The 26,297-nt window shown below is 45.2% G+C and overlaps 1 protein-coding gene across 2 annotated transcripts in view; it reads left to right on the forward strand.

The window, feature by feature from the left end:
* Positions 1 to 26,297, forward strand: part of igf2r (insulin-like growth factor 2 receptor) — a 214,653-nt gene that overhangs the window by 185,133 nt on the left and 3,223 nt on the right. For both annotated transcript variants that reach the window (XM_038803333.1, XM_038803343.1), the window contains 6 exons: positions 681 to 798; positions 4,739 to 4,885; positions 7,994 to 8,178; positions 12,781 to 12,967; positions 19,508 to 19,666; positions 25,792 to 25,861. In XM_038803333.1, coding sequence (XP_038659261.1) covers positions 681 to 798; positions 4,739 to 4,885; positions 7,994 to 8,178; positions 12,781 to 12,967; positions 19,508 to 19,666; positions 25,792 to 25,861 — 866 coding nt within the window. The remainder of the gene's footprint in view (positions 1 to 680; positions 799 to 4,738; positions 4,886 to 7,993; positions 8,179 to 12,780; positions 12,968 to 19,507; positions 19,667 to 25,791; positions 25,862 to 26,297) is intronic.

The following is a 26,297-nucleotide window of genomic DNA, read 5'->3' on the forward strand; positions in this document are numbered from 1 at the left end:
AATCAAGCAATGCCTTTCCAGATGCTCAGAAATCCTATCCCTCAGTACCCTTTCCATTACTTTGCCTACCACCGAAGTAAGACTAACTGGCCTGTAATTCCCAGGGTTATCCCTATTCCCTTTTTTGAACAGGGGCACGACATTCGCCACTCTCCAATCCTCTGGTACCACCCCTGTTGACAGCGAGGACGAAAAGATCATTGCCAACGGCTCTGCAATTTCATTTCTTGCTTCCCATAGAATCCTTGGATATATCCCGTCAGGCCCGGGGGACTTGTCTATCCTCAAGTTTTTCAAAACGCGCAACACATCTTCCTTCCTGACAAGTATCTCCTCAAGCTTATCAGTCTGCTTCACGCTGTCCTCTCCAACAATATGGCCCCTCTCATTTGTAAATACTGAAGAAAAATACTTGTTCAAGACCTCTCCTATCTCTTCAGACTCAATACACAATCTCCCGCTACTGTCCTTAATCGGACCTACTCTCACTCTAGTCATTCTCATATTTCTCACGTATTTGCAGTCAAAATAATGGAATCTAGGTTTATGGTATGGACAGTATTCAAATTTTACAGTAGAATTGGCAAAACGGACAAACGAGCACTGCTCAATGTGACGCATGCCGTGAAGAGTATGTGACATGTTAAATTTAGCTTCTCTCCCTATTTTCTTTTTTCCAGACAAATATCTTTTTGTGAATTATTCAAATGGCTATTTTGCATGTAGCACAGGCAAGCATGCAAAGACTGCTATACAAATGCAATGCTCGTCAACAGGTGGAGCACCAGAGTTGAAAAGGTGAGGAGACCTTTACTCCAGTTATTTGAAATATTATAATTTAGAACAGTACAGCACAGAACAGGCCCTTCGGCCCTCGATGTTGTGCCGAGCAATGATCACCCTACTCAAACTCACGTATCCACCCTATACCCGTAACCCAACAACTCCCCCCTAACCTTACTTTTATTAGGACACTACGGGCAATTTAGCATGGCCAATCCACCTAACCCGCACATCTTTGGACTGTGGGAGGAAACCGGAGCACCCGGAGGAAACCCACGCACACACGGTGAGGACGTGCAGACTCCGCACAGACAGTGACCCAACCGGGAACCGAACCTGGGACCCTGGAGCTGTGAAGCATTGATGCTAACCACTATGCTACCGTGCTGCCCTGAATCTTCTATCTAAATGGGATTTCCATGATTTCATAGATCACTGACTTCTGAAACATTGGGAGAGCAGACCAAGGCAGAAGTAAAGGAAGTTAGCATATTTGAAATACAAATTAATCTAGACTGCTCCTTTACACATAGAAAGTGATGGGCATTGGCTGCCCACCCACCCCGAGAAAAGGTAGCGGTGTCACTAAGCTCAGCGGTGAAGACTTCACAGCAAAATAGTATTTCAAATGAACTTTGTGGAATCCATGGGGATGGGAACCTAAATTGTAGTCCCAGTGTACATGATGTTGAGAGTAGTGAGGTCAGGGATAGGATTAAAAGTTCGAAAGAGGGCACCGGCAAGCAGGACGCTGGTTTGAAGTGTGTCTACTTCAACGCCAGGAGCATCCGGAATAAGGTGGGTGAGCTTGCAGCATGGGTTGGTACCTGGGATCTCGATGTTGTGGCGATTTCGGAGACATGGGTAGAGCAGGGACAGGAATGGTTGTTGCAGGTTCCAGGATTTAGATGTTTCTGTAAGAACAGAGAAGATGGTAAAAGAGGGGGGGGTGTGGCATTGTCAATCAAGGAAAGTATTATGGCGGTAGAAAGGACGCTTGAGGACTCGTCTACTGAGGCAGTATGGGAACAGTAGAGGAGAGGTCACCCTGTTGGGAGTTGTCTATAGACCTCCGAATAGTTCCAGAGATGTAGAGGAAAGGATTGCAAAGATGATTCTTGACAGGAGCGAGAGTAACAGGGTAGTTGTTATGGGGGACTTTAACTTTCCAAAGTTGACTGGAAATACTATAGTTCGAGTACTATAGATGGGTCAGTTTTTGTGCAGTGTGTGCAGGAGGGTTTTCTGACACAGTATGTAGACAGGCCAACAAGGGGCGAGGCCACATTGGATTTGGTACTGGGTAATGAACCCGGCCAGGTGAGCACTTTGGTGATAGTGATCACAACTCGGTTATGTTTACTTTAGCAATGGGCAGGGATAGGTATATACCGCAAGGCAAGAATTATAGCTGGGGGAAAGGCAATTATGATGCTATTTGGCAAGATTTAGGATGTAGAGGATGGGGAAGGAAACTGCAGGGGATGGGTACAATCGAAATGTGGAGCTTTTTCAAGGAACAGCTACTGCGTGTCCTTGATAAGTATGTACCTGTCAGGCAGGGAGGAAGTTGTCGAGCAAGGGAACCGTGGTTTACTAAGGAAGTTGAAGCACTTGTCAAGAGGAAGAAGAAGGCTTATGTTAGGATGAGACATGAAGGCTCAGTTAGGGCACTTGAGAGTTACAAGTTAGCCAGGAAGGACCTAAAGGGAGAGTTATGAAGAGCGAGGAGAGGACACGAAAAGTCGTTGGCGGATAGGATCAAGGAAAACCCTAAGGCTTTCTATAGGTATATCAGGAACAAAAGAATGACTAGAGTAAGATTAGGGCCAATCAAGGATAGTAGTGGAAAGTTGTGTGTGGAATCAGAGGAGATAGGGGGAGCGTTAAATGGATATTTTTCGTCAGTGTTTACACTGGAGAAAGACAATGTTGTCGAGGAGAACACTCGGGTTCAGTCGACCAGGCTAGATGGAATTGAGGTTCAAAAGGAGGAGGTGTTAGCAATTTTGGAAAATGTCAAAATAGATAAGTCCCCTGGGCCAGATGGGATTTATCCTAGGATTCTCTGGGAAGCCAGGGAGGAGATTGCAGAGCCTTTGTCCTTGATCTTTATGTCGTCTTTGTCGACAGGAATAGTGCCGGAAGACTGGAGGATAGCAAATGTTGTCCCCTTGTTCAAGAAGGGGAGTAGAGACAACCCTGGTAATTATAGACCTGTGAGCCTTACTTCGGTTGTGGGTAAAATGTTGGAAAAGGTTATAAGAGATAGGGTTTATAATCATCTTGAAAAGAACAAGTTGATTAGCGATACTCAGCACAGTTTTGTGAAGGGTAGGTCATGCCTCACAAACCTTATTGAGTTTTTCGAGAAGGTGACCAAACAGGTGGATGAGGGTAAAGCTGTTGATGTGGTGTATATGGATTTCAGTAAGGCGTTTGATAAGGTTCCCCACGGTAGGCTATTGCAGAAAATAAGGAAGTATGGAATTGAAGGTGATTTAGCGGTTTGGATCAGTAATTGGCTAGCTGAAAGAAGACAGAGGGTGGTGGTTGATGGCAAATGTTCATCCTGGAGTTCAGTTACTAGTGGTGTACCGCAAGGATCTGTTTTGGGGCCACTGCTGTTTGTCATTTTTATAAATGACCTGGAAGAGGGTGTAGAAGGACGGGTTAGTAAATTTGCAGATGACACGAAGGTCGGTGGAGTTGTGGATAGTGCTGAAGGATGTTATAGGATACAGAGGGACATAGATAAGCTGCAGAGCTGGGCTGAGAGGTGGCAGATGGAGTTTAATGTGGAAAAGTGTGAGGTGGTTCACTTTGGAAGGGGTAACAGGAATGCAGAGTACTGGGCTAATGGCAAGATTCTTGGTAGTGTAGATGAACAGAGAGATCTTGGCATCCAGGTACATAAAGCCCTGAAAGTTGCCACCCAGGTTAATAGGGCTGTTAAGAAGGCATATGGTGTGCTAGCCTTTATAAGCAGGGGGATTGAGTTTCGGAACCACAAGGTCATGCTGCAGCTGTACATAACTCTGGTGCGGCCGCACCTGGAGTACTGCGTGCAGTTCTGGTCACCACATTATAGGAAGGATGTGGAAGCTTTGGAAAGGGTTCAGAGGAGATTTACTAGGATGTTGCCTGGTATGGAGGGAAGGTCTTACGAGGAAAGGCTCAGGGAATTGAGGTTTTCGTTAGAGAGGAGAAGGCTGAGAGGTGACTTAATAGAGACATATAAGATAGTCAGAGGGTTAGATAGGGTGGACAGTGAGAGTCTTTTTCCTCGGATGGTGATGACCAACACGAGGGGACATAGCTTTAAATTGAGGGGTGATAGATATAGGACAGATATCAGAGGCAGTTTCTTTACTCAGAGAGTAGTAGGGGTGTGGAACGCCCTGCCTGCAACAGTAGTAGACTCACCAACTTTAAGGGCATTTAAGTGGTCACTGGATAGACATATGGATGAAAATGGAATAGTGTAGGACAGATAGGCTTCAGATGGTTTCACAGGTCGGCTCAACATCGAGGGCCGAAGGGCCCGTACTGCGCTGTAGTGTTCTATGTTCTATTTGAATTATTACATTCAAGTTCAACATAAATGATCTTGTGTTGCATGATACATACCTTTCCTAAATCCAATGCTCATTCAAGGTGAATAAACCACTTGAAGTTAGATTTTGCATCCCAGAAATGCGGCCCCAAGTATTTCAGTGGTTGTGCCTCCGTAACTAGTGTGAATTTTGGAGGAAATTTGAAGGGGGAACCTATTCGGGGTGAGGAGCAAAACATTTCACTTTGGCCAGCACTTTAATCTTCGAGTCCAAAATTGTCCAATCGTATCTCAATTTGTTTTACATTCTGCTGAATACATTTTGTGGATTCTTGATCTTTGCTTCGAATGGTGTACATCCATGTGCCTGCCCAATGCCTCAAATGTTTTTCTTCACAGCTTTGATGAAAAGGAATGCGAGTTTTTAATCATGTGGGAGACTCGTGCAGCATGTGCCAGAAAACCACAAGAGGTTTATGTGGTAGATGGAGCCATTAAAAGCCCAGCAACTGGCCAAAAAGTCGATTTGTCAGCTATTTATTCGAAGTAAGTGTTGTACATTTTGATTAGTTTCATATTTTTCATTCAACTTTCATTTGTTTGTGCACATGAACTTTTGAAAGCAGTGGATGTGAAGAAAACCTGTTTTGTCGTGTCTTGTCACAGTATCTACTCTTAAAACAAGTTAAATCCCAGGGGGTTTTATGATAAAGTGCGGTCGGTGATTAAGGACTATGCAGAGTTGAACCAAAATGGGGAGGTATCAGTGGCCACTTTCTGGGAGGCGTTGAAAGTGGTGGTTTGGGGGGTAATGATCTCATTCAAGGCGCACAGATCAGAAAAGGAGAGGAGTACAAACGATTATTGAGTGAAATGGCCGAGGTGGACAAGGAGTATTCAAGTGCGGCCACCATGGAGGGATTGGTGAAGACAAAAGTTACAGGGGCAGTTTGACGACGAGAAGGGTGATTGGGTGGCGAGGGGGGTGCAGTAAGAATATGGAAAGAAGGCGAGCCTCATGTTAGCCCATCAGCTAAGGCGGCAGGCTGCGTCCAGGGAAATCTTGACGGTATGGAGAGGGGAGGGGGAGGTAGTGTCGGAGCCAGGGAAGATAAGCGAGGCGTTCAGGGAATATTATGAGGAATTGTACAGGGGGTGAGGATGGGGATATGGGGCGGTTCTTGGATGGGTTGGAACTTCCATGGCTGGCTGAGGAAAGGAGGCAGATGCTAGAGGAGCCTCGAGGGCTGAAGGAGGTAATGGAGACTATAAGAGGGATGACGTCAGGGAAGGCCCCGGGGGCCGGATGGATACCCGGCGGAATTTTATAAGGAGTTTGCGGCGGAACTGGCACCACACCTCACTGGGGTCATTTAGCGAGGCGCCTGGAGAAGGGGGAGCTCAGGGAGACAATGACACAGGCAACGATTACGCTAATACCAAAGAAAGGGAACGACCTGCTGGAGTGTGGGTCATACAGGCCCTTACCATGGTTGAGTACAGACATGAAAGTGTTGGCTAAGTATGTGGCGGGGAGGATGGAACAATGCGTTCCGGGGTTGGTTACAGAGGACCAAATGGGCTAGGTGCAGGGCAGACAACTCGAGTAATATAAGGCGACTATTGAAGGTGATCATGACCCCATCGAGAGGATGGGCACTGTAGGTAGTGATGTGTATGGACGCAGAGAAGGCATTTGATCGGGTGGAGTGGTGGTACCTGTTTGAGGTCCTGGGAAAGGTTGGGGCAAAGATTGTGGTATGGGTGCTTCTGCGGTGCGTGGCCCAGTGGCGAGTGTACGGACCAATGAGATGAGCTCACAGAGTTTCGGGTTGCATATGGTGAAAATGAATATCCTGCCACGGTTCTTATTTATATCCCAGACTCTCCCGATCTTAATTCCAAAGGCCTTGTTTCAGAAGTTGGGCACAGTCATTTCAGAGTTTATATGGGTGGGGGTAGGTGCCAAGGGTAAAGAAGGCACTGAGGCAGAGGGGGGGGGGGGGGTTGGCGTAACCGAACCTGCTGCACTATTGGGCAGCGAATGTAGAGAAAGTGAGGTGGTGGTAGGAAGGAGAGGGGTTAGAGTGGGTTAGGATGGAGGATGAATCCTGTAGGGGGTCCAGTCTGAGGGTCATGGTGACGGTGGCACAACCTCTGGCACCGAGGAAATATACTGAGAGCCCAGTTGTACGGTCCACGATAAGAGTGTGGAACCAGCTGTGGAGACATTTTAGGATGGAGGGAATGTCGGTGTTAACGCTGTTGTGAGAGAACCAAAGGTTTAAGCCATGGGAGACGGATGGTATGTACAGAGGTGGGGCAAGTGAGGAGAGGGATTTGTATTTGGAAGAGAGGTTCGCAAGCCTGGAGGAGCTGCGCGCAGGAGAGGGCAGAGCTCCTGAAGGGAAGTGAATTGAAAATCGCTTATTGTCACGAGTAGGCTTCAATGAAGTTACTGTGAAAAGCCCCTAGTCGCCACATTCCGGCGCCTGTCCGGGGAGGCTGGTACGGGAATCGAACCGTGCTGCTGGCCTGCTTGGTCTGCTTTAAAAGCCAGCGATTTAGCCTGGTGAGCTAAACCAGCCCCTTTGGTATTCAGGTATTTACAAGTAAGGGACTTTGCAAGGAAGATGTGGAAAGGATTTTCCAGTCTGCCGAAATGTACCCTTTTGGACTAGTTACTGCTTCTGGATGTGGAAGGGGAGTGTTGGATTGGGGACATATATAGATGGCTGGGAGAGCAGGTACGTAGATAGTGAGAATCAAGGAGAAATGGGAGGAGGGGAGGATAGGCTGTGGTGTGAGGAATTGCTTAGGGTGAATTTGACCTCCGTGTACGAGGATGAATTTGATACAGTTTAAGATGATACACAGGGTGCACGTGACTCTTGTGAGGATGAGTGGCCTCTTCCCGGGGGGCTGACAGGCGAGTGTGAGAAGTGGGAGCGAGGACCAGCAACCCCACACACATGTCCTGGGGCTGCGAGAAGTTGGAGAGGTACTGGGAGGGAGTGTTCAGGATGTTAGCAAAGATTGTGGAAGTCAGGCTGGATCCAATGGTGGCAATTTTTGAGGTATTGGAAATGTGGGAGCTGATGGAGGGGAGGAAGACTGATGCATGGCCTTCGCCTCTCTGGTTGCCCGGTGAAGAATTCTGCTGGAATGGTGGTCAGCTACACCGCCGGGGGAGGCGGCCTGGTTAGGGGATCTGTACGACTTCCTCCAGTTGGAAAAAATAAAGTTTGAATTGAGGGGTTCAGCAGAGGGCTTTGAGGCACGGTGGGGATTGTTCGTGACCATGTTCGAGGAGTTGTTAACGGGGGGGGGGGGGGGGGGGGGTGGGGGGGGGGGGGGGGGAGTTGAAAAAGGGGAAAAACTTGTACAGACTGTAAAACTGAGTTGGGGAGAGTGTTCCCAGGATTATTATGTTTTTGTATTTTTTGAATAAGTTTGGAATAAAATACATTTATTAAAAAAAATTTCTGTAAACCATTAAATAGTGGAACAAAATTTGGCTCTAAATGGTCTGAATAATCTTCACGTGATTAACCTATTTTACCCATTTTTAGAGCTCTAGTGTACAGATTGTTTTTGCTGATCAGGTTTCGCACTGAAGACTACAGATTACACATTTAGCATACTGTGTTGCAGGTTGTACCACGCTTCAGGTGATATTAGATCAAATGGTGACTCGTATACCTACGATATTCAGCTTTCTGGAATCGCGGATCCTGAACATACTCCGTGCCAAGGATCCAATATCTGCCAGGTCAAAACTAACCAGCCTTACTTCAGGCGCATTGGCATAGCGTCTAAAGCAAAATACTATCTTGAAGGTAAAAACTTCATATTCATTAATTTCCTTGGTTTCTTTAATGGTTTATTTACTGAAAGATCGGTTTCTGCCATTAACATCATACAGCAAAGTTGATATCAACCTGCTGTAACCTTCCTCGAATATTTCAGTCTGTAAAATATCCAGGCTTCAGCGCATAATTTCTCTCAACACTTTCAGTACAGTATCGGAAATGCGATCTTTCAGATGGCATACGGAGACCAAGGCACAGTCAGTGGGCTCGGCTAGATGTAAAATATCCAAAGCCCTGTTTTGAATAAGAGCAGGGGAGTTCTCCTTGGTGTCATGGCCAGCATTTCTCCCTCATAACTAAAAGAGATTATCCAGCCATGATCACATTACTGTTTGTCAGGTCTTGCTGTGTTCAAAATGGCAGCTGCATTTCCAAAATTACAGCAGTGACTACTTCAAAATTACTTAATCGGCTGCAAAGTACTTTGAGATGTCGGAGTTCACGAATAGAACTATATATTATATAATACACTCATAAATGCATGTCCTTTTTTCCTATAACCATTATTATTTAATTAAAAGCCTCACTCTGCTGTTGGTGTGTTTGTAACACGTTTAGCATCAACATGCTTATACTGTCTAATTAAAAACTGTAATTATCCAAATATTAATTTTTCTCTACTTTTCTGCAATAAAAAAAAACGTGAAATGGATTGGATTATATGGAGGGTAAGAAAGTGACAATCAAATGTAAATTCTGCGAACTGAAACAATGAAAAGTTGTCTGCTATTCAGAAAGGATCTCATCCTCGGACAGCAGGAGAAGAATCCTAGCAAATGAATTGTGATAGAGAGCTGGAAGCTTTGGTCAGAGATAGAGAAAAGGTATAGATGTTGCTTGTGGAGAAAAGGGCAACTAAGGGGCAGAGAAGGACTGAAGGATATTCCACATGGAAAAGGGAATTTTAGAATGTGCAGTGGACACAAGTGGCTTTGTGTAACATGTAGAAATTGATATTACTGCACAAGTTCCTTATATAGAGTTTGTGAATGAACACAGATCAGGAGCTGATGGTGGTTGAATGAATCTGTCACCGGGAATACAAGGATAGAATATCGCTATGTCTGCTTATCTCCACGTTCCTTACCTGGCTATCCTAAGCATGGGGTTTGTATGGATTTTGGATTCTTTATAGTCCCTTAAGATCGAGTTGAACAAATTTGCAACAGAGAAACATATTTCCACCTGGAGAGATTAGCTAGGAGTAAGCAGGATTAGGGTTACTGTAGTTTCCTGGACCTTTGAGAGTTCAAGGAATATAGAAAATTTCGATGTCAGGAAACAATGCTGTGTGTTCTCTTCCCAGTTCTGACTATCATTTACAACGTGTGCGTTTCCCATGGTACGTGTTTAATTTGAGATCTAAACTACTTGCCCCTTGACTGTTCCTTCACTGTTACTGAATCAAACTCCTGGATGTCCCTTAACAGCACTTTTGAGTGTACCTAAACCATGTGACCACAGGGATTCAAGAATATGGCTCCGCACCACCTTCTCGAGGTCAACTAAGGATGCAGAGTAAATGCTGGCCGAGCCAGCGACACCGCATCCCATGAACAAATTTTTTTGAAGTAAACTGTTCCGAAGGCTAACCACCATCTGTGAGGAAATGTTTTCTTATTCCTGACACAAACTACTCTTGTCAACTTGTAGTTAATGGCACAATAAAAGCAAAGACGACTGCTAGAGGGTGACAGTCAAGTGCAGAGTTTTGTTTTTAAAGGGAGTGAATGAATTGCAAATGGTCATTTATCTTAGAAGCTCAATGTCAATTGAGCTCTCGAATTGATCTCAACTCAGCCAAAAGCATATTAAAAATGGTGTACAGGCATGATTTCTAAAATGACCTTTGGGCTTATTTATCTAAAGCTTGTCTAACCTATAATTTGCTTGTGGTCTGGAGGCTGATGACTAGTGCACTCTACAGTTTTGTGTCTTTACACAACTGCACTGTCCATCACATCACCAATAAATGTTCTTTGCCTTCCTCCTTGCTCTGCTTCCCGTTTTCCCAGGCAGTAACAAACCCAATAACTTCCCATGATTCCTGAAGAATATACTCCTGATTGTTCCCTTAATGAGCTTCCTTAAATGTCTTCTGCTAACTCAAGTTTTCATTAATCAGTCTTTCTATCCAACTAAATTTCTGTAGCATCCAACATTTTCCGAGGTATTGTTTTCACACCCGCACAATATCATTGGCCACACATCTTAAACATTCTACATCTCGCCCAGCTTGACTTTATGATGCATAAAAACTCTTCAGAAACATCTGTGCTACAAACATCTGTGCTACAATTGGTTTCCTCTTAACTTCATTGCTACTTTGCCCATCTAATGTTGTGTACCCCAAATAAATGACAGTTTGCTCTGTTTCATGTTTACTCTTTGGTGTTTTTATTTTGCAAGATCTTCTTGGCTAATGATTCCCAGTGTCTGACTTTGCAATTGATTTCAATCCATACCTATCATCATCTTGACTTATCTTCCAAATATATGTGCAGAATGTTTAATTATCTTGAGGTTGGATTCAAAGTCAATGTAAAATTGACATGCAACATACGTCACCCAGGACATGTATCTCAATTAATTAATTGGGTTGGATTTTGCTGGGGTTATTGTGAGGTGGAGACAGTTGACAAATCTGTTGGTATTCGGCGTCATTGAAACAGATTGTAATTGAAGATGTCAGGCGCGTGCGGTTGGTGTAGAAATCCTAAAGATACGCTGTCTGTCACTCAGCTCTGACACAAGTGGCATTGTGCCTCCCCTCAGGGCCAGGATTTGCTAAAGTTAGTGAGAATGTCAACCTTTCTCCCCCCCCCCCCCCCCCCCCCCCCCCCCCCCCCCCCCCCACACACACATTGCCATTTCAAACCGTTTAAAACGTTACAACTTGCTCAATCAGGCATAACTGGGTTTTTAACACCAGTGTGATTCGTTAAACTTCCATGAACAACAACAAAAATAAGTTTCTAATTGAATGTTCAACGATTATTAGAAATTAAAATGTTTTTGAAACTCAGAATATTTTAGCTGTTACCCCACATGAATGTCCTGATCTTAACTTTTTACATAAACCAAATTAAAGTGATTTTGTTTTAGTTTCCTTTTGGGTGGGGTGTCGAATTAATTTATTTGACTGATCGAACAGCCTGGTGAGTGCCCAGTACTGAACAAGCGTTGCGGTCCAGTACCATGCACTGCACACTACTGAAGGTAAAACACTGTTGCTGCAAATTAAATCCTGCTGACTACCTTCATCGATGCTTTTAAAATCCAGCCCTATATATTGAGAAGAATGATAATGTCATACACCCTCATCCTATTGCACTTTTTAGCCTTTGTTTCATGTAATATCTTTACAGTAAAACATCCTAATGAGTCTCATGTTTTCCAACCAATTCCAATTTTCAGAGTTTTAATTTTTGCTATTGTCAAACATTTTAATCTTAACCTTCATTTAATCAGTGGGTCATGACACCAAGATTGGTGGAGTAGTGGATGAGGTGAAGGGCTGTTGTAGGCTGCAAAGAGACATTGATAGGATGCAGAGATGGGCCGAGAAATGGCAGATGGAGTTTAACCCTGATAAGTGCGAGGTGAATCATTTTGGTAGAAAAAATTTGAATGCGGATTACAGGGTCCACGGCAGGGTTCTGAGGAATGCGGAGGAACAGCGAGATCTTGGGGTTCATGTCCATAAATCTCTGACGGTTGCCACTCAAGTGGATAGAGCAGCGAAGAAGGCCTATAGTGTGCTAGTGTTTATTAACAGGGGCCTTGAGTTTAAGAGCCGCGGGGTTATGCTGCAACTATACATGACCCTGGTGAGACCACATGTCGAGTATTGTGTGCAGTTCTGGTTACCTCACTATAGGAAGGATGTGGAAGCATTGGAAATGGTGCAAAGGAGATTCACCAGGATGCTGCCTGGTTTGCAGGATAGGTCTTATGAGGAAAGGTTGAGGGAGCTAGGACTTTTCTCTTTGGAGTGGAGGAGGATGAGAGGTGACTTAATAGAGGTTTATAAGATGATGGGGATAGATAGAGTGGACGTTCAGAGACTATTTCCTCAGGTGGATGTAGCTGTTACAAGGGGGCATAACTTTAAAATTCAGGGTGGGAGATATAGGAGGGATGTCCGAAGTAGGTTCTCTACTCAGAGAGTGGTTAGGGTGTGGAATGGACTGCCTGCTGTGGTAGTGGAGTAGAACACTTTAGGAACTTTCAAGCGGTTATTGGATAGGCACATGGAGCACACCAGAATGACAGGGAGTGGGATAGCTTTATCTTGGTTTCGAACAATGCTCGGCACAACATCGAGGGCCGATGGGACTGTTCTGTGCTGTACTGTTCAATGTTCTATTTTCATTCCTGTACCAAATATTCTGTTGGTCCCCTTCGTGCTCTGAATCCAGTTGTTCTTCACTTCAATCCATGCATTAGTATCTATCTTTGTAGCATGTTTATTAACAGTGCTCCCAACACATGATTGTTTATAATGTGGTGGTCATATTGATCTTGTGGTTTGATTTTGCATTGCTGTTCATTTATTTTGTTTTCCAGATGATGACCTGGATGTAGTTTTCTCTTCTAACTCTGTGTGTGGCCGTGATAAATCCAAGAATGCTTCCTCCACCATACTAATTCACTGCAGTGAATCAACAGGGGAAGGGAAACCAGATTTCCTTCATGAGACATCCGACTGCCAGTACCTGTTTACCTGGTACACATCAACAGTCTGTGCACTTACGTGAGTTTCTCCAGCTCTTTAAAGATTTAAGCTGCAGGGGACTGATTTTCAATATTTCTCCTTTTACATTTTTGTCTTGTTGCTGAATTTTTAATTGAACTGCAAACAGCCAACTTGATACGTTGAGAATTCTATGCAGGCTTTCAAAAGTTCAAAGTCTCGTCTCATCCAGCATATATATTCATTTGAGAATTTTGTTTTGCAAAAAACATGCGTTTAACTCCCTAAGATCAAACTCAAGCCTCCTCTGCATTTCAAGAGTTATGATTCATTTTGAGCCCCAAGTCACTTTCATTATTTTAAAGCATTTGATACAACTGGGATGATACTTTGTAAGAAGTCTGCAGGAAAACTTTCTGACTGACCTGTAGAATAACTGAGGTGGGAAGATAAAAAGCACTAACAAGTCAGAAGTCCAGATCATGTTGGAGAAAAGGAGATTCCCACTTGTAAAAAAATTCCTTTGTGCAAACTAACATTTCTAAATTTGGCGCTGAAAATGGCTGAAGGCTTCTAAGGTTATCTGTGAATACTACTTCAGAAGAAACATCGTAAAGCTCATACACGAGTGATGGAATAAATCGGTAGAGTCCATAGTGGGGATAAAAGGAGGACATTGGGATAATGGCCTTCCACATTCCATGCTTCGGCCCAAAGGAAAGATAAATTTCCACAAATGTAAGCTTCATAACCACGTGATTGATGTTGTGTTGAGCCACCAACAAGTTATATACCACAATGTCTACATTGTAAACAATACCAGCACAATACAAAATATGAAAGTGTAAGAATGATGATCTTTGCTTTCCAGAGGAAATTATCAATTTGTTTATGATCTTCATAGTTTGGTTGTGTGCAGCACTCTGAATCAGAAGATTGTTGGCTCAATTCCCACTCCAGAGACTTTAAAAAAAAAAAACGTATTTTCTTACAAACATGCATCAAAACAGATTTAAGCGATTAAATGCCACATCTCTCACACTCATCTGTTACCCCTTGAAAGAACCCACTCTTTCTCACCTGAGTCATGTGCACCTTGTGTACCACCTTAAACTGCATCAGGCTCATCCTTGCACAAGAGGAGGTCCCGTTTACCCTACGCAGTGCCTCACTCCATACTCTCCAATTGATCTCCCCTCCCAACTCCACTTCCCATTTCCCCTTTATCTTCACTCGCCCGCCTCCCTGCTCCCCCAGACACTTGTGTATAGATACCCAATTCTTCCCTCCCCTTCCACATCCAGAAACAGCAGTCGCTCCAACAGGGTGCATTCTGGCAACCTAGGGAATCCCCTCCAGACGTTTCGCGCAAAGTTCCTAATCTGCAGATACCTGAACTCCCCATCGGCAGCTCTACCCTCTCCCTTCGCTCCACCAGACTGGCAAATCCTTCCTCCAAACACAGATCCCTCACCTTGACCAGCCCCACTTCCCTCCACCTCCTGTATACACTATCCATCTTCCCCGCCTCAAACCTATGATTCTCACACAGCGGCGTTAGCATCGACATCCCTTCCACCCTAAAATGCCTCCTCAACTAATTCCATATCTTCACTGTGGACTGAACCATGGGCTCCTTGAATACCGACTTGGAGCCATTGGCAACACTGCCATCATCAGACCCCTCACACTAGACCCTTTACAAGATTCCTCCTCCATCTTAACCCACTCGAGCCCTTCTCCTGCCCACCATCGCCGCACCTTGTCCACATTCGCTACCCAATAATAATGAAGCAAGTTTGGCAACGTCAACCCCCCCTGCTACCTCTGCCTCTGTAGCAGGGTTCTCCCCACCCTCGGCACCTTCCCCGCCCATACAAAGTCCAAAATGACCGTGCCCACTTTCTGAAAAAAGGCCTTTAGTATAATGATTGGGTGAGCTTGAAAGATAAACAAGAACCTCAACAGAATAGTTATTTTCATCACTTGGACCTTCCCCGCCAACATTACGTGCAGTGCATCCCACCTCTTACGATCCTTCCTGGCCGCCGCCTCCAGCTTCGTTAAGTTCCACTTGCGGAGCCCCGTCCATTCCTTCGTTACCTGAATCCCGAAATACCTAAACCTATCCCTCGCTACTGTAAATGGCATCCCCCCTAAATTAGCTTGCTGTGCCAGCTCATTCACCGGGAATACCTCGCTTTTCCCTACATTCAGTTTATACCCCGAGCACCAGCCAAACCTCCCCAGCAGGCCCATGATCCTTCCCGTACACTCCAATGGATCCGAAATATACAGCAAGAGGTCATCGACATAGTGACACTCGATGTTCCCTCTGTCCTCATAATCCCCTGCCACTCCACCAACCCCCTGAAAGCCATCGCCAACGGCTATGGCCAGCGCAAACAGCAATGATTACAGTAGGCACCCCGGCTCATACCCCTGTGTAAGCCAAAGCTTTGTGAGCTCATATCATTCTTCCTCACCCTCTCCCTTGATGCCACATACAGCAACCAGACCCATGCCACAAATCTCAGCCCAAACCTAAACCTTCCCAAAATCTCAAACAAATACTGCCACTCCACCTGATCAAATGCCTTCTCCATGTCCATGAACACCACCACCTCTGGTACCAGAGCCCCCGGTGGATTTATCACCACATTCAACAGCTAATATTTCCACAAAGCCTGTTTGATCTTCTGCAACCACCTCCGGGACTCAGTCCTCCATTCTCCCAGCCAACAACTTGGCCAATACTTTCACATCTGTGTTTAATAGTGATATGGGCCTATACGACCCACATTCCAACCGGTCCTTCCCCTTTTTTGGGGATTAGCGTGATTACTGCCTGCGGCATTATCTCCGGCAACTGCCCCTTCTCCAGTGCCTCACTGAACGCCCCCGACAGATGTGGTGCCAGGTCCATTATAAATTCCTTATAAAATTCCGTGGGTACCCATCCAGCCAAGGGCCTTCCCCGATTTCATACCCCTGATACCATCCAGCACCTCCCTCAGCCCCAAGGGCTCCTCCAACACCTGGCTCTTTGCATCCTTCACCTGGGGAAATTCCAGCTTGTCCAGAAACCGCCCCCTGCCCCCTCCTCTTTCCCCCCAGGTCCGCCTTGTAAAGTCTCTAGTAGTGCTCCCTAAATGCCTCATTTATCTTCCCTGGTTCTGGCACCACATCCCCAGCCCCAGTCTGTATCTTCAATATTTCCCTAGACACAGCCTACCTCCGCAGCTGGTGCACAAGCACGCGGCTCGCCTTCTCCCCATACTCATATTGCATCCTCCTTGCCCTAAGCAGTTGCCCTACCGCCCTCCACATTGTCAGCCTGTCAGATTGCCCCTGCAATTTTTTCCTGTTCGCCAATCCCTCCACGGTGGACACCCTTGAATATTTCCTGTCCACTTCCTCTATCTTTCTCACGAGACAGTCATATTCTTCCCTCCTATACCTATCCGCACGAGCCTGGGAACAAAATAATTTTCCCCCGAACCACTGCATCAGTGCTTCCCACAAAATGCACGCCGACACCTCCCCATTCTGATTCAACTCCACATACTCCTTAATTGTCGTCCGCACCTTATCACAAAAATGCTCTATCCGCCAGCAACCACAATCAAGCCTCCACCCCGGCCTCTGCTCTCGTCCTGTACTGAACCGAATATCCAGCCAGTGGGGCGCATGGTCCGCGATAACGATCCTGGCACACACTGCCCCCTCCACCCCAACCAAAATCTCCCGAGTCACTACAAAGTAATCAATCCTCGAATACACCTCATAGTGAAAAGAAGGAATACTCCCTTCCCCCTGGGCTCTGAAAGTGCCATGGATCCACCGTACAAATCCTTTTCATAAACCCCTCCAGCTTCCTTGCCATTCATCCCCTACCCATCGACCTGGGGCTCGACCTATCCACCCTCGGCTCCAGGACACAGTTAAACTCTTCTCCCATGATAAACTGGTGCGTGGTCAAATCCGGAATCGCTGTCAGAAACCCCCTCAGAAAACCCACATCATCCCAATTTGGGGCGTACACATTTGCCAACACCATCGATACCCCTTCCAATACCCCACTCACAATCTCGCATCTCCCACCTGGATCCCTCACCACCTTCACACTCTCAAATCCCATTTTCTTGCTCATTAAAATTGCCACTCCCTTCGATTTCAAATCAAACCCTGAGTGAAAAACCTGCCCGACCCACCCCTTCCTTTAACCTAACCTGGTCCTTCACCTTCTTGGTGCATCTCCTGCAGAAAGACCACCCCGGCTTTCAAGCTCCTGACGTTCACGAACATCCGCGACCTCTTAACCGGCCCATTCAGTCCCTGGATGTTCCACGTTACCAGCCTTACCGGAGGCTGGTGCCTCCAGTCCCCTCTACCGTCTGTCATTGTCCCCATTCTCGCCCCTTTAATTCCACCCTGTACCGAGCCCATCCCAGATGGCCCCTTTCTCCGTCCATGACCATGTCATCTCTCACCCCCGGCCATGTCGTAACAACCTGCCACCCCTCTCAGCCTTCTCCCCCACTACCTCACTTCCGTTCACCAGCATAACCTGCTAGCGCAGCAGCCCTGCGCAAAGACACCTACCAATGACCTCCCCTTTCCTCCCCACCCCCACACTCCTCAGCTCAAGGAGGAAGGCTCCCTGTTGACCTTGCCCTCCCACACAAACAAAGACCGCTCCTGAACTCCAGGCAGCCTTCTCCAAAAGCAAACAAACAAATGTTGAACATAAACAGCTCCTGAAAACGGGAGGGGGGGGGGGGGCGGGCGGCGGAAGGGAACATCCATCCCACATAATTTTCACCCCTTACAATTCCAACAGTAAACAGCAAACCCGGCCCCCCAAAAAAGCTGAATATTCCCCACTCCCTACCCCCACTTCAAACATGCTCCCAACCATTATAAAGTGCCAGCACCCTGGTTCCCAAACATTGTCCGCTCAGTTTTCCTCCAGTTTATGCTTCTTAATGAAGTCTTCGGCCACTTCTGGGGTCTCTAAATAATATTCCCGGTCTCCAAACGGCACCCACAATTTTGCCGGGTAGAGCACCACAAACCTGATCTGCCGCTCGTACAGCACTGCCTTGGCCTTGTTGAAACTTGCCTGCTGCTTCGCCAACTCTGCTCCAATGTCCTGATAAATTTGGACACTATTCCCCTCCCAGTCGCAGGTACGCTTCTCCCTGGCCCATTGCAGTCTTTCTACACAAATTTCTAGAGCCTCACGGTCAACGTCCGCAGCGGCTCCCCAGCTCTCTGCTTCTGCCTCAGGGACCTATGTGCTCGGCCCACTTCAGGTGACTTATCTAGCACCCCTTCATATTTGAGACATACCTCATGGCACTCACACCTTCCACTCCTTCAGGCAGGCCCACTATTCGCAGGTTCTGTCTTCTCGAGGCTTCTCCTGCTCCTTCGCCTTCAACATTTTACAGAGGTCTCCTAGGAGCCCCACCTGTGCCTCCAGAGTTACCACACGATCGCTGTGGTCTGAGATCACTCATTCGATCTCCCGAATCTGTGACCCCCTGCACCCCAAACACCTCTCCACCCATTCCAAAGAACTCTTCAGGGGTGTCACCACTTCTTGAATGGCCTTTGCACGATCCTCACGCATTTCCTTCCTCTGCTGATGGAATTCCGCCTTAATAAAAACCACCAGCTCCTCCATCTGGGGCCTTCCAGCTTGCATCAGCCCTTCCCCCACCTGCATGTTTACACTGGCTGTTGCTGCAGCACAAATCTGTTCCAACGTTTCAGCCAAATCTCTGTTTTCTGCTGGGTCTGATGATGCAGACATGCCACTCCTGGGGGAAACTAATCCTCCAGCATTCTATGCCTTTTCATCAAAGTTCCACCCAATATCTGGTAAAAAGAGCTAGTTTTTTTTTGAGCCTTCAAGCAGGAGAAGCTCTGAGTGACGACCCACCCCATGGTCAACACCGGAAGTCCACTCCAGAAACTTCACCACATATCCAGACTGGCATTCCAGTGCAGTGCTAAGGGAGTGCGTGCTCTATTATTGGAGGTGCCATCTTTCAGATGAGATGTTAAATCGAAGGCATGCCTGCCTTCTAAAGTGGACTCCAGCGATCTTGTGCTACTATTTGAAACCAGCACGGCAGTTCTCCCTGGAGACTTGGCCAATATTTCTCCCTCAACTAACTTCACTCGCTAAGATGATGACCTGGTCAGTTTCACATTGCTGTTTGTGGAACCCTGCGATGTACAGATTGGTTCTGCATTTCATGTGCGAGAACAGTGAGTACTCTGGAGAAGTACTTCATTGAGTGAAGTGCTTGGAATATTTTGAGCCCATGTAAAGTGCTGCATAAATACAAGTGTGGTTTGTGCACTTTGAACCTACTGCTGATGGACTCCAGAATTGAAAAGGCTGAAGTACAAGAAAAAATACTTGCTCCAAGGCCGTTGCAGTTTGCAGGAGTATTTGTTCATTGAGAACTTTGTAATGCAGACGTGGAGAGGGAACACAGGCAAGGAGCTTTAACAATTGGATGCCCCAAAGAAAAGTCCTCCAAGTGTGAACTGCCTAACTCATTCCTTTTCCTACCTGTGCAGGTCTGTCAATCCTGTGATTCCAGATGATAAGTCGCAGAGTGGAAACGATGCCATGGGTTTGTCTGGGAGAAGCCGAGCTGTGGGTGCAGTTCTCAGTGTGCTTTTGGTGGTGCTGACTGCGTGCCTACTCATTTTATTACTTTACAAGCAGGAAAGAAGGTATAAATAAAATAGTGATGAAGCTGTTGGATTTTGTTCAAAATTTTTAAATGCAAACACTTAACTGGAGCACTGCACCCTCACTCTCTCCCTACCTGCTTAACTTCTGAATGGATTGGAAGAGAGAATAAATGCAGTTTGCCTTATTAGTGCTCACCCTGGACAGTGCAACATGGAGCACGATGGGGAGGTGGTGGCGTAGTGGTATTATCACTGGACTAGTAATCCAGGAGACCTAGCGGACTCTTGGGTCCAGGGTTCTAATCCCACCATGGCAGATGGTAAAATTTCAATTCGGTAAAAATGTGGAATTGGGGAGCTGCCGTTTAGAGTGGTAGGGGGAAGCTTCCGGTACCTAGGCATCCGGGTGGCGTGGGAATGGCTGGGAGGGTACAGACAGTGAAAATGACGGTTCTCCAGAGATTTCTGTTTGTGCTTGTGTCTCCCCATCTTTATTCCTCGGTCCTTTTAAAATGGGTCAACAAGGTGATCTCGGGCTTTGTATGGGCGGGTAAGACCCTGCGAGTTAAAAAGGGGATGTTGGAGCGCAGCCGGGGGGAGGGTAGGCTGGCACTGTCCAACTTTAGTACTTATTACTGGGTGGCGAATATAGTCATGATTAGGAAGTGGATAGAGGTGGGGGGTGTGTGCGAGCGAGTAGAGGCGGCATCTTGTAAGGGCACTCATCTGGGGGCATTGATAACGTGTCTCTGCCGTTCCCGCCAGCACACTACTCCACCAGCCCCATGGTGGTGGCGGCCCTGAGAGTCTGGGATCAATGGAGGAGACATGTGGGAGCAGAGGGAGCTGGGAGGCTGGATGGAGGGTTCCAGAGATGGCAGAGAGCAGGGATTGAGAAGATGGGAGCCCTGTTTATAGAGTGGAGCTTTCCCAGCTTGAGGGAGCTGCAGTTGAAATTTGAACAGATGGGAGGAAATGAATTTGGGTATTCCTACGCAGGCAGGTCTCAACCAGCCCACTCCTACCACCAAGTGGGATACAGGACAGGTAGTTTCCAGAATGTGGGTAGGAAAAGGGAGGGTTTCTGACATTTACAAGTAACTCATGGGGTAAGAGGAAACTCGTACGGAGGAGCTGAAACACAAATGGGAAGAATTAGGTAGAGAGTTGGAGGACGGTCTCTGGGTGGATGCGTTGAGTAGGGTCAGTGCGTCCACAACATGTGCCAGGCTCAGCCTGATGCAGTTTAAGGTCATTCACCGGGCTCACATGACAGTGGCCAGGATGAGCAGGTTCGTTTGGCTGGAAGACAGGTGCGCAAGGTGTGCGGGTGGATCAGCGAACCATGTCCATATGTTCTAGGCATGCCCAAAGCTTGGGGGATTCTGGAAGGGGTTTTCGGACGTCATGTCCAAAGTATTGAAAACAAGGGTGGCACCAAGTCCAGAGGTGGCGATTTTCAGAGTGTCGGAAGACCCGGGAATCCAGGAGGAGAAAGAGGCAGACGTTCTGGTCTTTGCTTCCCTGGTAGCCCGGAGACGGATATTATTAGCTTGGAGGGACTCAAAGCCCCGAAGTTGGAGACCTGGCTATCCGACATGGCTAGCTTTCTCTGTCAGGAGAAAATCAAGTTCGCTCTGAGAGAGTCAATGTTAGGGTTCGCCGACAACTTTAGGGAGAATTAACCGTCAGCAGAAGGGGGGTGGGGGTGTAGTTTAGTGCAGAATAGGAGGCTAGAAAAGGTGGGACCTGTGAGAGGAAGACTGCTTTTGCACTATGTTTATAATTGTATTTACACTGTTTATTTTACTGTTATAAAATCATAAATACCTCAACATGTCACAAGAAATATGTTGAGGTAATTAATTTTCACTGCACTTTCCCTTGAAATTGAATGCTCAGCCCATATGGGCATGAAAATGGGGACAAATTTCAGGTGAAGTCATAACTAATATACACTGCTTTGTGTACTTAATTACTCAATTGAGGTTTATTAGACCCACTTGATTACTCAATAACTACCTTGTATTGTAGGAAGCATTCATTACTGACCTTTGACTAGATTAAAGTCGCTTTCCTCTTTTACTTCTAATGGATGCTGACATAACCTGACCTTATGCGGATAATATGTTATTTCTCTACATTTCAATGGTATTGAATGTTTATAAACCCATTTAATTGTGGAAAAATGCTTACAATCTACTGATCCCCTTACAGAAATGTGAAAGTGTTAGTAGTATCTTCAAATTTAATATCCTCCGAAATTTAATGAAAAGCATAAAGGACAGAGTGGCTCCTATTGGCCCCTTATTAATAACTATACTCCTATTCACATACATTTTAATTCATTCCCTATCAACTAAACTGGCTTCACAATAATAAGGCTGAATTATCCCCTTGACCTGATCTAATTCCATTTGAAAATGTGACTAACATTTGAGTCGAGCAGTGACTCAGACAGGATTTCCCCCATTTCTTCAATAAGTTGTATTGGATCTTGCAATGCTGTTCATTAAATCCATTTATAATCTAATACCACCTCAATGTCACTTCTATTTTACTGATTAACCAAAGCACAGACAAACCTTTGCCTTCACAAATCGAAGTATAAAATACCTGCTTTAGTAGTTCTTGTTTGTAACCTATTCCAGCATTTCAAAAGGGTCAATCTGTTCCTTGATTTTTTTTTTATCATTAATTAACTTTGCTACTTTTCCTTGCCCATTTTCCAATATCCTCTTGTTATTCTATCCAGCTGTTTAAACTTATTAGACTTCTCTATCCTGACAATTTGACTTTGTCCATTTTGTATTGTAATCTTAGATTCGAACCATTTCTGCCTTCCTTGTTTTTCAGTAACTTAATAGGAAATAAGTAACATTATGTGATTACTGTATTTTGGGTGTTGAGGCAGGACTATATGATTCTGTAAGAATAGTCAGTATACAATCTACCTGGTGAAGATTATGGAGACATTAAGGCTAATTTTGGATTGTTGTCGAGTGATTTTTTAAAAATATGTTGGTGTGTTCTACACTTGTCACCTTGCATGTTTAAACATGCACATTTAACGTGAAAACCCATAATCCGAAACTAATCCAGAACAAGGAAGGGAAATATAATCAGCCGAATGTTTCCACTATGCCATTAGTAAAAACATAAGAACTAGGAACATGAGTATCATCTGGCCCCTCCAGCCTGCTCCGCCATTCAGTAAGATCATGGCTGATCTTTTGTGGACTCAGCTCCACTTACCCGTCCACTCAATTATTTTACCGTTCAAAAATCTATCTATCTTTGCCTTAAAAACATCCAACAAGGTAACCTCAACTGCTTCACTGGGCAGGGAATTCCACAGATTCACAACCCTTTGGGTGAAGAAGTTCCTCCTCAACTCAGTCCTAAATCTGCTCACCCTTTCCTTGACGCTATGCCCCTTGTTCTAGTTTCACCCGCCAGTGGAAACAACCTCTCTGCTTCTATCTTACCTATTCCCTTCATAATTCCGTCCCCCCCATTCTTCTAAATTCCAATGAGTATAGTCCTAGTCTACTAGGAGTCTCTCCTCATAAGCCAATCTTCTCAACTCTGGAATCAAACTAGTGAATCTCCACTGCAGCCCCTCCAGTGCCAGTACATCCTTTCTCAAGTAAGGAGACCAAAACTGTACGCAGTACTCCAGGTGTGGCCTCACCAGCACCCTATACAGCTGCAACATAACCTCCCTGTTTTTAAACTCCATCCCTCTAGCAATGAAAAACAACATTTAATTTGCCGCCTTAATTACTTGCTCCACCTACAGACCAACATTTTGCGATTCATATACAAGGACACCCAGGTCCCTCTGCACAACAGCATGCTGCAATTTTTTACCGTTTAAATTATCTATTTTGCTGTTATTCCTACCAAAATGGATGACCTCACATTTACCAAAACTGTACTCCATTTGCCCACTCGCTTAAACTATCTATATCCCACTGCAGACTTTTGCACATTACAATTGGTCTCCAACTCCAAATCATCTTTGTAAACCATTGTGGTCCCAAAACTGATTCCTGAGGCACACCACTAGCCACTGATCGCCAACCAGAAAACACCCACCCCACTCTTTTTGCTTTCTGTTAGTTAACCAATCCTCTATCCATGCTAATACATTAACTGTAATGCCATGCACGCTTTTCTTATGCAACAGCCTTTTACGTGGCACATTGTGTCATATGAGAGTATCTTTAAGAAATGGGTGTTTATCAAATAGCTATAGTGGATGTACCTTTAAGAAATGGGTGTTTATCAAATAGCTGCAGTGCTGTCAGTGTGGGTGGAGCTGGGCTGGCTGTCTTTCACTTTTGTTTTTGAGCTGGCAGCTACAGTGTGTTTTAGTTTCATTTTCAGAGCTGGATAGCTGCAGGCAAAGCAAGCAGCTGTATAATGATCCCACTCCACAAGTCACAGACTGTCTCCAAACCATTTGAGGATTTCAAAGTAGTATCTGTTTCTGTAGAGAATTTAAACCTGCTGTCTTTCTGTAAAAAGTGTATTTTGGTCTTATGGATGTTGTTAGGGAAGTTATGAAGGGTTACTTACTGAATATTGTATCTGTGGGGATTATTGGTGTTGATGGTTGTCAAGATGTTTACTTTGGGTTTATAAAGTGTTAACCGGATTCATAAATAAACATAGTTTTGTTTTAAAGTACTTTAGATCTCTGCATCACACCTGTAAAGTGGGCCCTTGTGCTCCCCATAACCACAATCTATTAAAAGTCGTGGATCAGGTGAACTCCATGATATACTTGGTGTTCTCTAAACCCTGGCCCATAACACATGTTGAATGCCTTTGAAAATCCAAATACACCACATCCATCGGTTCCGCATTGTCCACTGCACTCGTAATGTCCTCAGAATACATGAAATATTTTGCAACAAATAATATGTAAATGGAAGCAGTTCTTAAAGGTTACCAAAAAGAATGACAGGGTGCTGGTTTTCGCCCTAATTCTGTTGTGGAGTTTCCACTTTAATTTTACTGTTGATAAAGTAGCTTTTAATCACCAGGGTCAGTCTGTACACTTCTGGACTTAGTTGTAGACTCAAGTGGCACTGGTTAAAGCTCAGAGGAGATTTATTCTGCAGTGTAAGAAAATCTGAAAATAATTTATCAATTGTACGTAGTTCTCTCCGGAGTCCCCATAAGGATCTATCCTTAGCCGCCTCCTATTTCCCGTCTACATGATTGGCAAAATCATCCACACATATTAACAACACCAGCTTGCTCAACCAAATCCAGTAATAAATAAGCAGAGATGTTCTCCAAATTTAATATTCATCTCCCCCCAACTCAAATCCCTAGCCAGTCACTTCATCGTTCTCTGTTGCCGTCTGAAACTGAAGCCGATTGTTCAAAAGCGTTGTCTTATTTGACCCTGATCTGAGCTTCCACCTCTGTATTCTCTCCATTACCAAGGCAACCTATTTTCACTCCTAACGCTGTCAATCTGCACCCACTGCCCCAGTTCACCAACTGTTAAAACCTCAAACATATCTAATACCTGAAGACCCAACTATTCCAATTCTCTTCTGACTGGTCTCCCACCTTGCACCCTTTGTAAACTTGGACTCGTCCAAAACTCTGCTCCCAGTATTCTCATTTGCACCAAGCCCTCACCCATCGTCTCTGCCTGCTGATCCACGTTGGCTCTTGATCTAAGCTGTGCCCTTGAATTGTAAGTCCCTCCATGGCCTTGTCCCTCCCTATCTCTGTACCCTCTATCAGCCTTGCAACCCTCCGATCTCGGCTCTTCCATTTCTGGCCTCTTGCATATCCCTGATTTTCATCCTGCTATTATTGGTGGCCATAACTTCTGTTGCCTAATGCCTAAACTTTGGAGTTTCCTCCCTCTGCCTCTCTGCCACTCGAGATAATCCTTAAACTATGCCCTTTGTCACTTGGCCAAATACCTCCCAATGTGCATGATGTGAAATTTCATTTAGTAATACTCCTTTGGAGCACCTTGTTCGTTTTTTTTTTTGCTGAGATGCTATAGAATGCAAGTTGTAATAATTATAAAGCCATGTTCTTATATTTGTAGTGTTAAAGATCGGATGTGAATGTAAGACTGGTTTCCCTTACAACTCATTTGTTAAGAATTCTCTTCATTTTTCCAGGGAAATTATTCTACAGAAAGTGACTGGTTGTTGCAGGAGGGGATCTGGAGTTGCATACAAATACACAAAGGTAAAGCTTTATTATACATTTCCTGTGTACACTTTGCTCAAGTTGGAAGAAATAATGTGTTGAAGGTGAGTGCAGAAGACCGTGTTAGCTATTGCACTGAAACCAATATATTTAAGGGGGTATATTTGAAATATATTAAGGTACCAATTAGTAAGTGGAAGCAGAATGGCACCAAGCATAACTGACAGGGAGATAAAAAGCTACAATTTTCTGGTAAGGAGGTGTAAAGCTACAATAAATGATGCAGAAGTGAAATGCTGGTTTATATTTAGTAGACTCAGTGACAGAATTTGACTCCTGCATTCTAAATATCCTAAATGGTTTATATTAACTTTGAAACCAAAAGAGAAAGTGCTGGAAAATCTCGGCAGGTCTGGCAGCATCTGTAAGGAGAGAAAAGAGCTAACGTTTCAAGTCGAAAGCTTTGACAAAGGGC

This window comes from Scyliorhinus canicula, chromosome 1 (genome assembly GCF_902713615.1).
Source record: "Scyliorhinus canicula chromosome 1, sScyCan1.1, whole genome shotgun sequence".
Taxonomy (NCBI): Eukaryota; Metazoa; Chordata; class Chondrichthyes; order Carcharhiniformes; family Scyliorhinidae; genus Scyliorhinus; species Scyliorhinus canicula.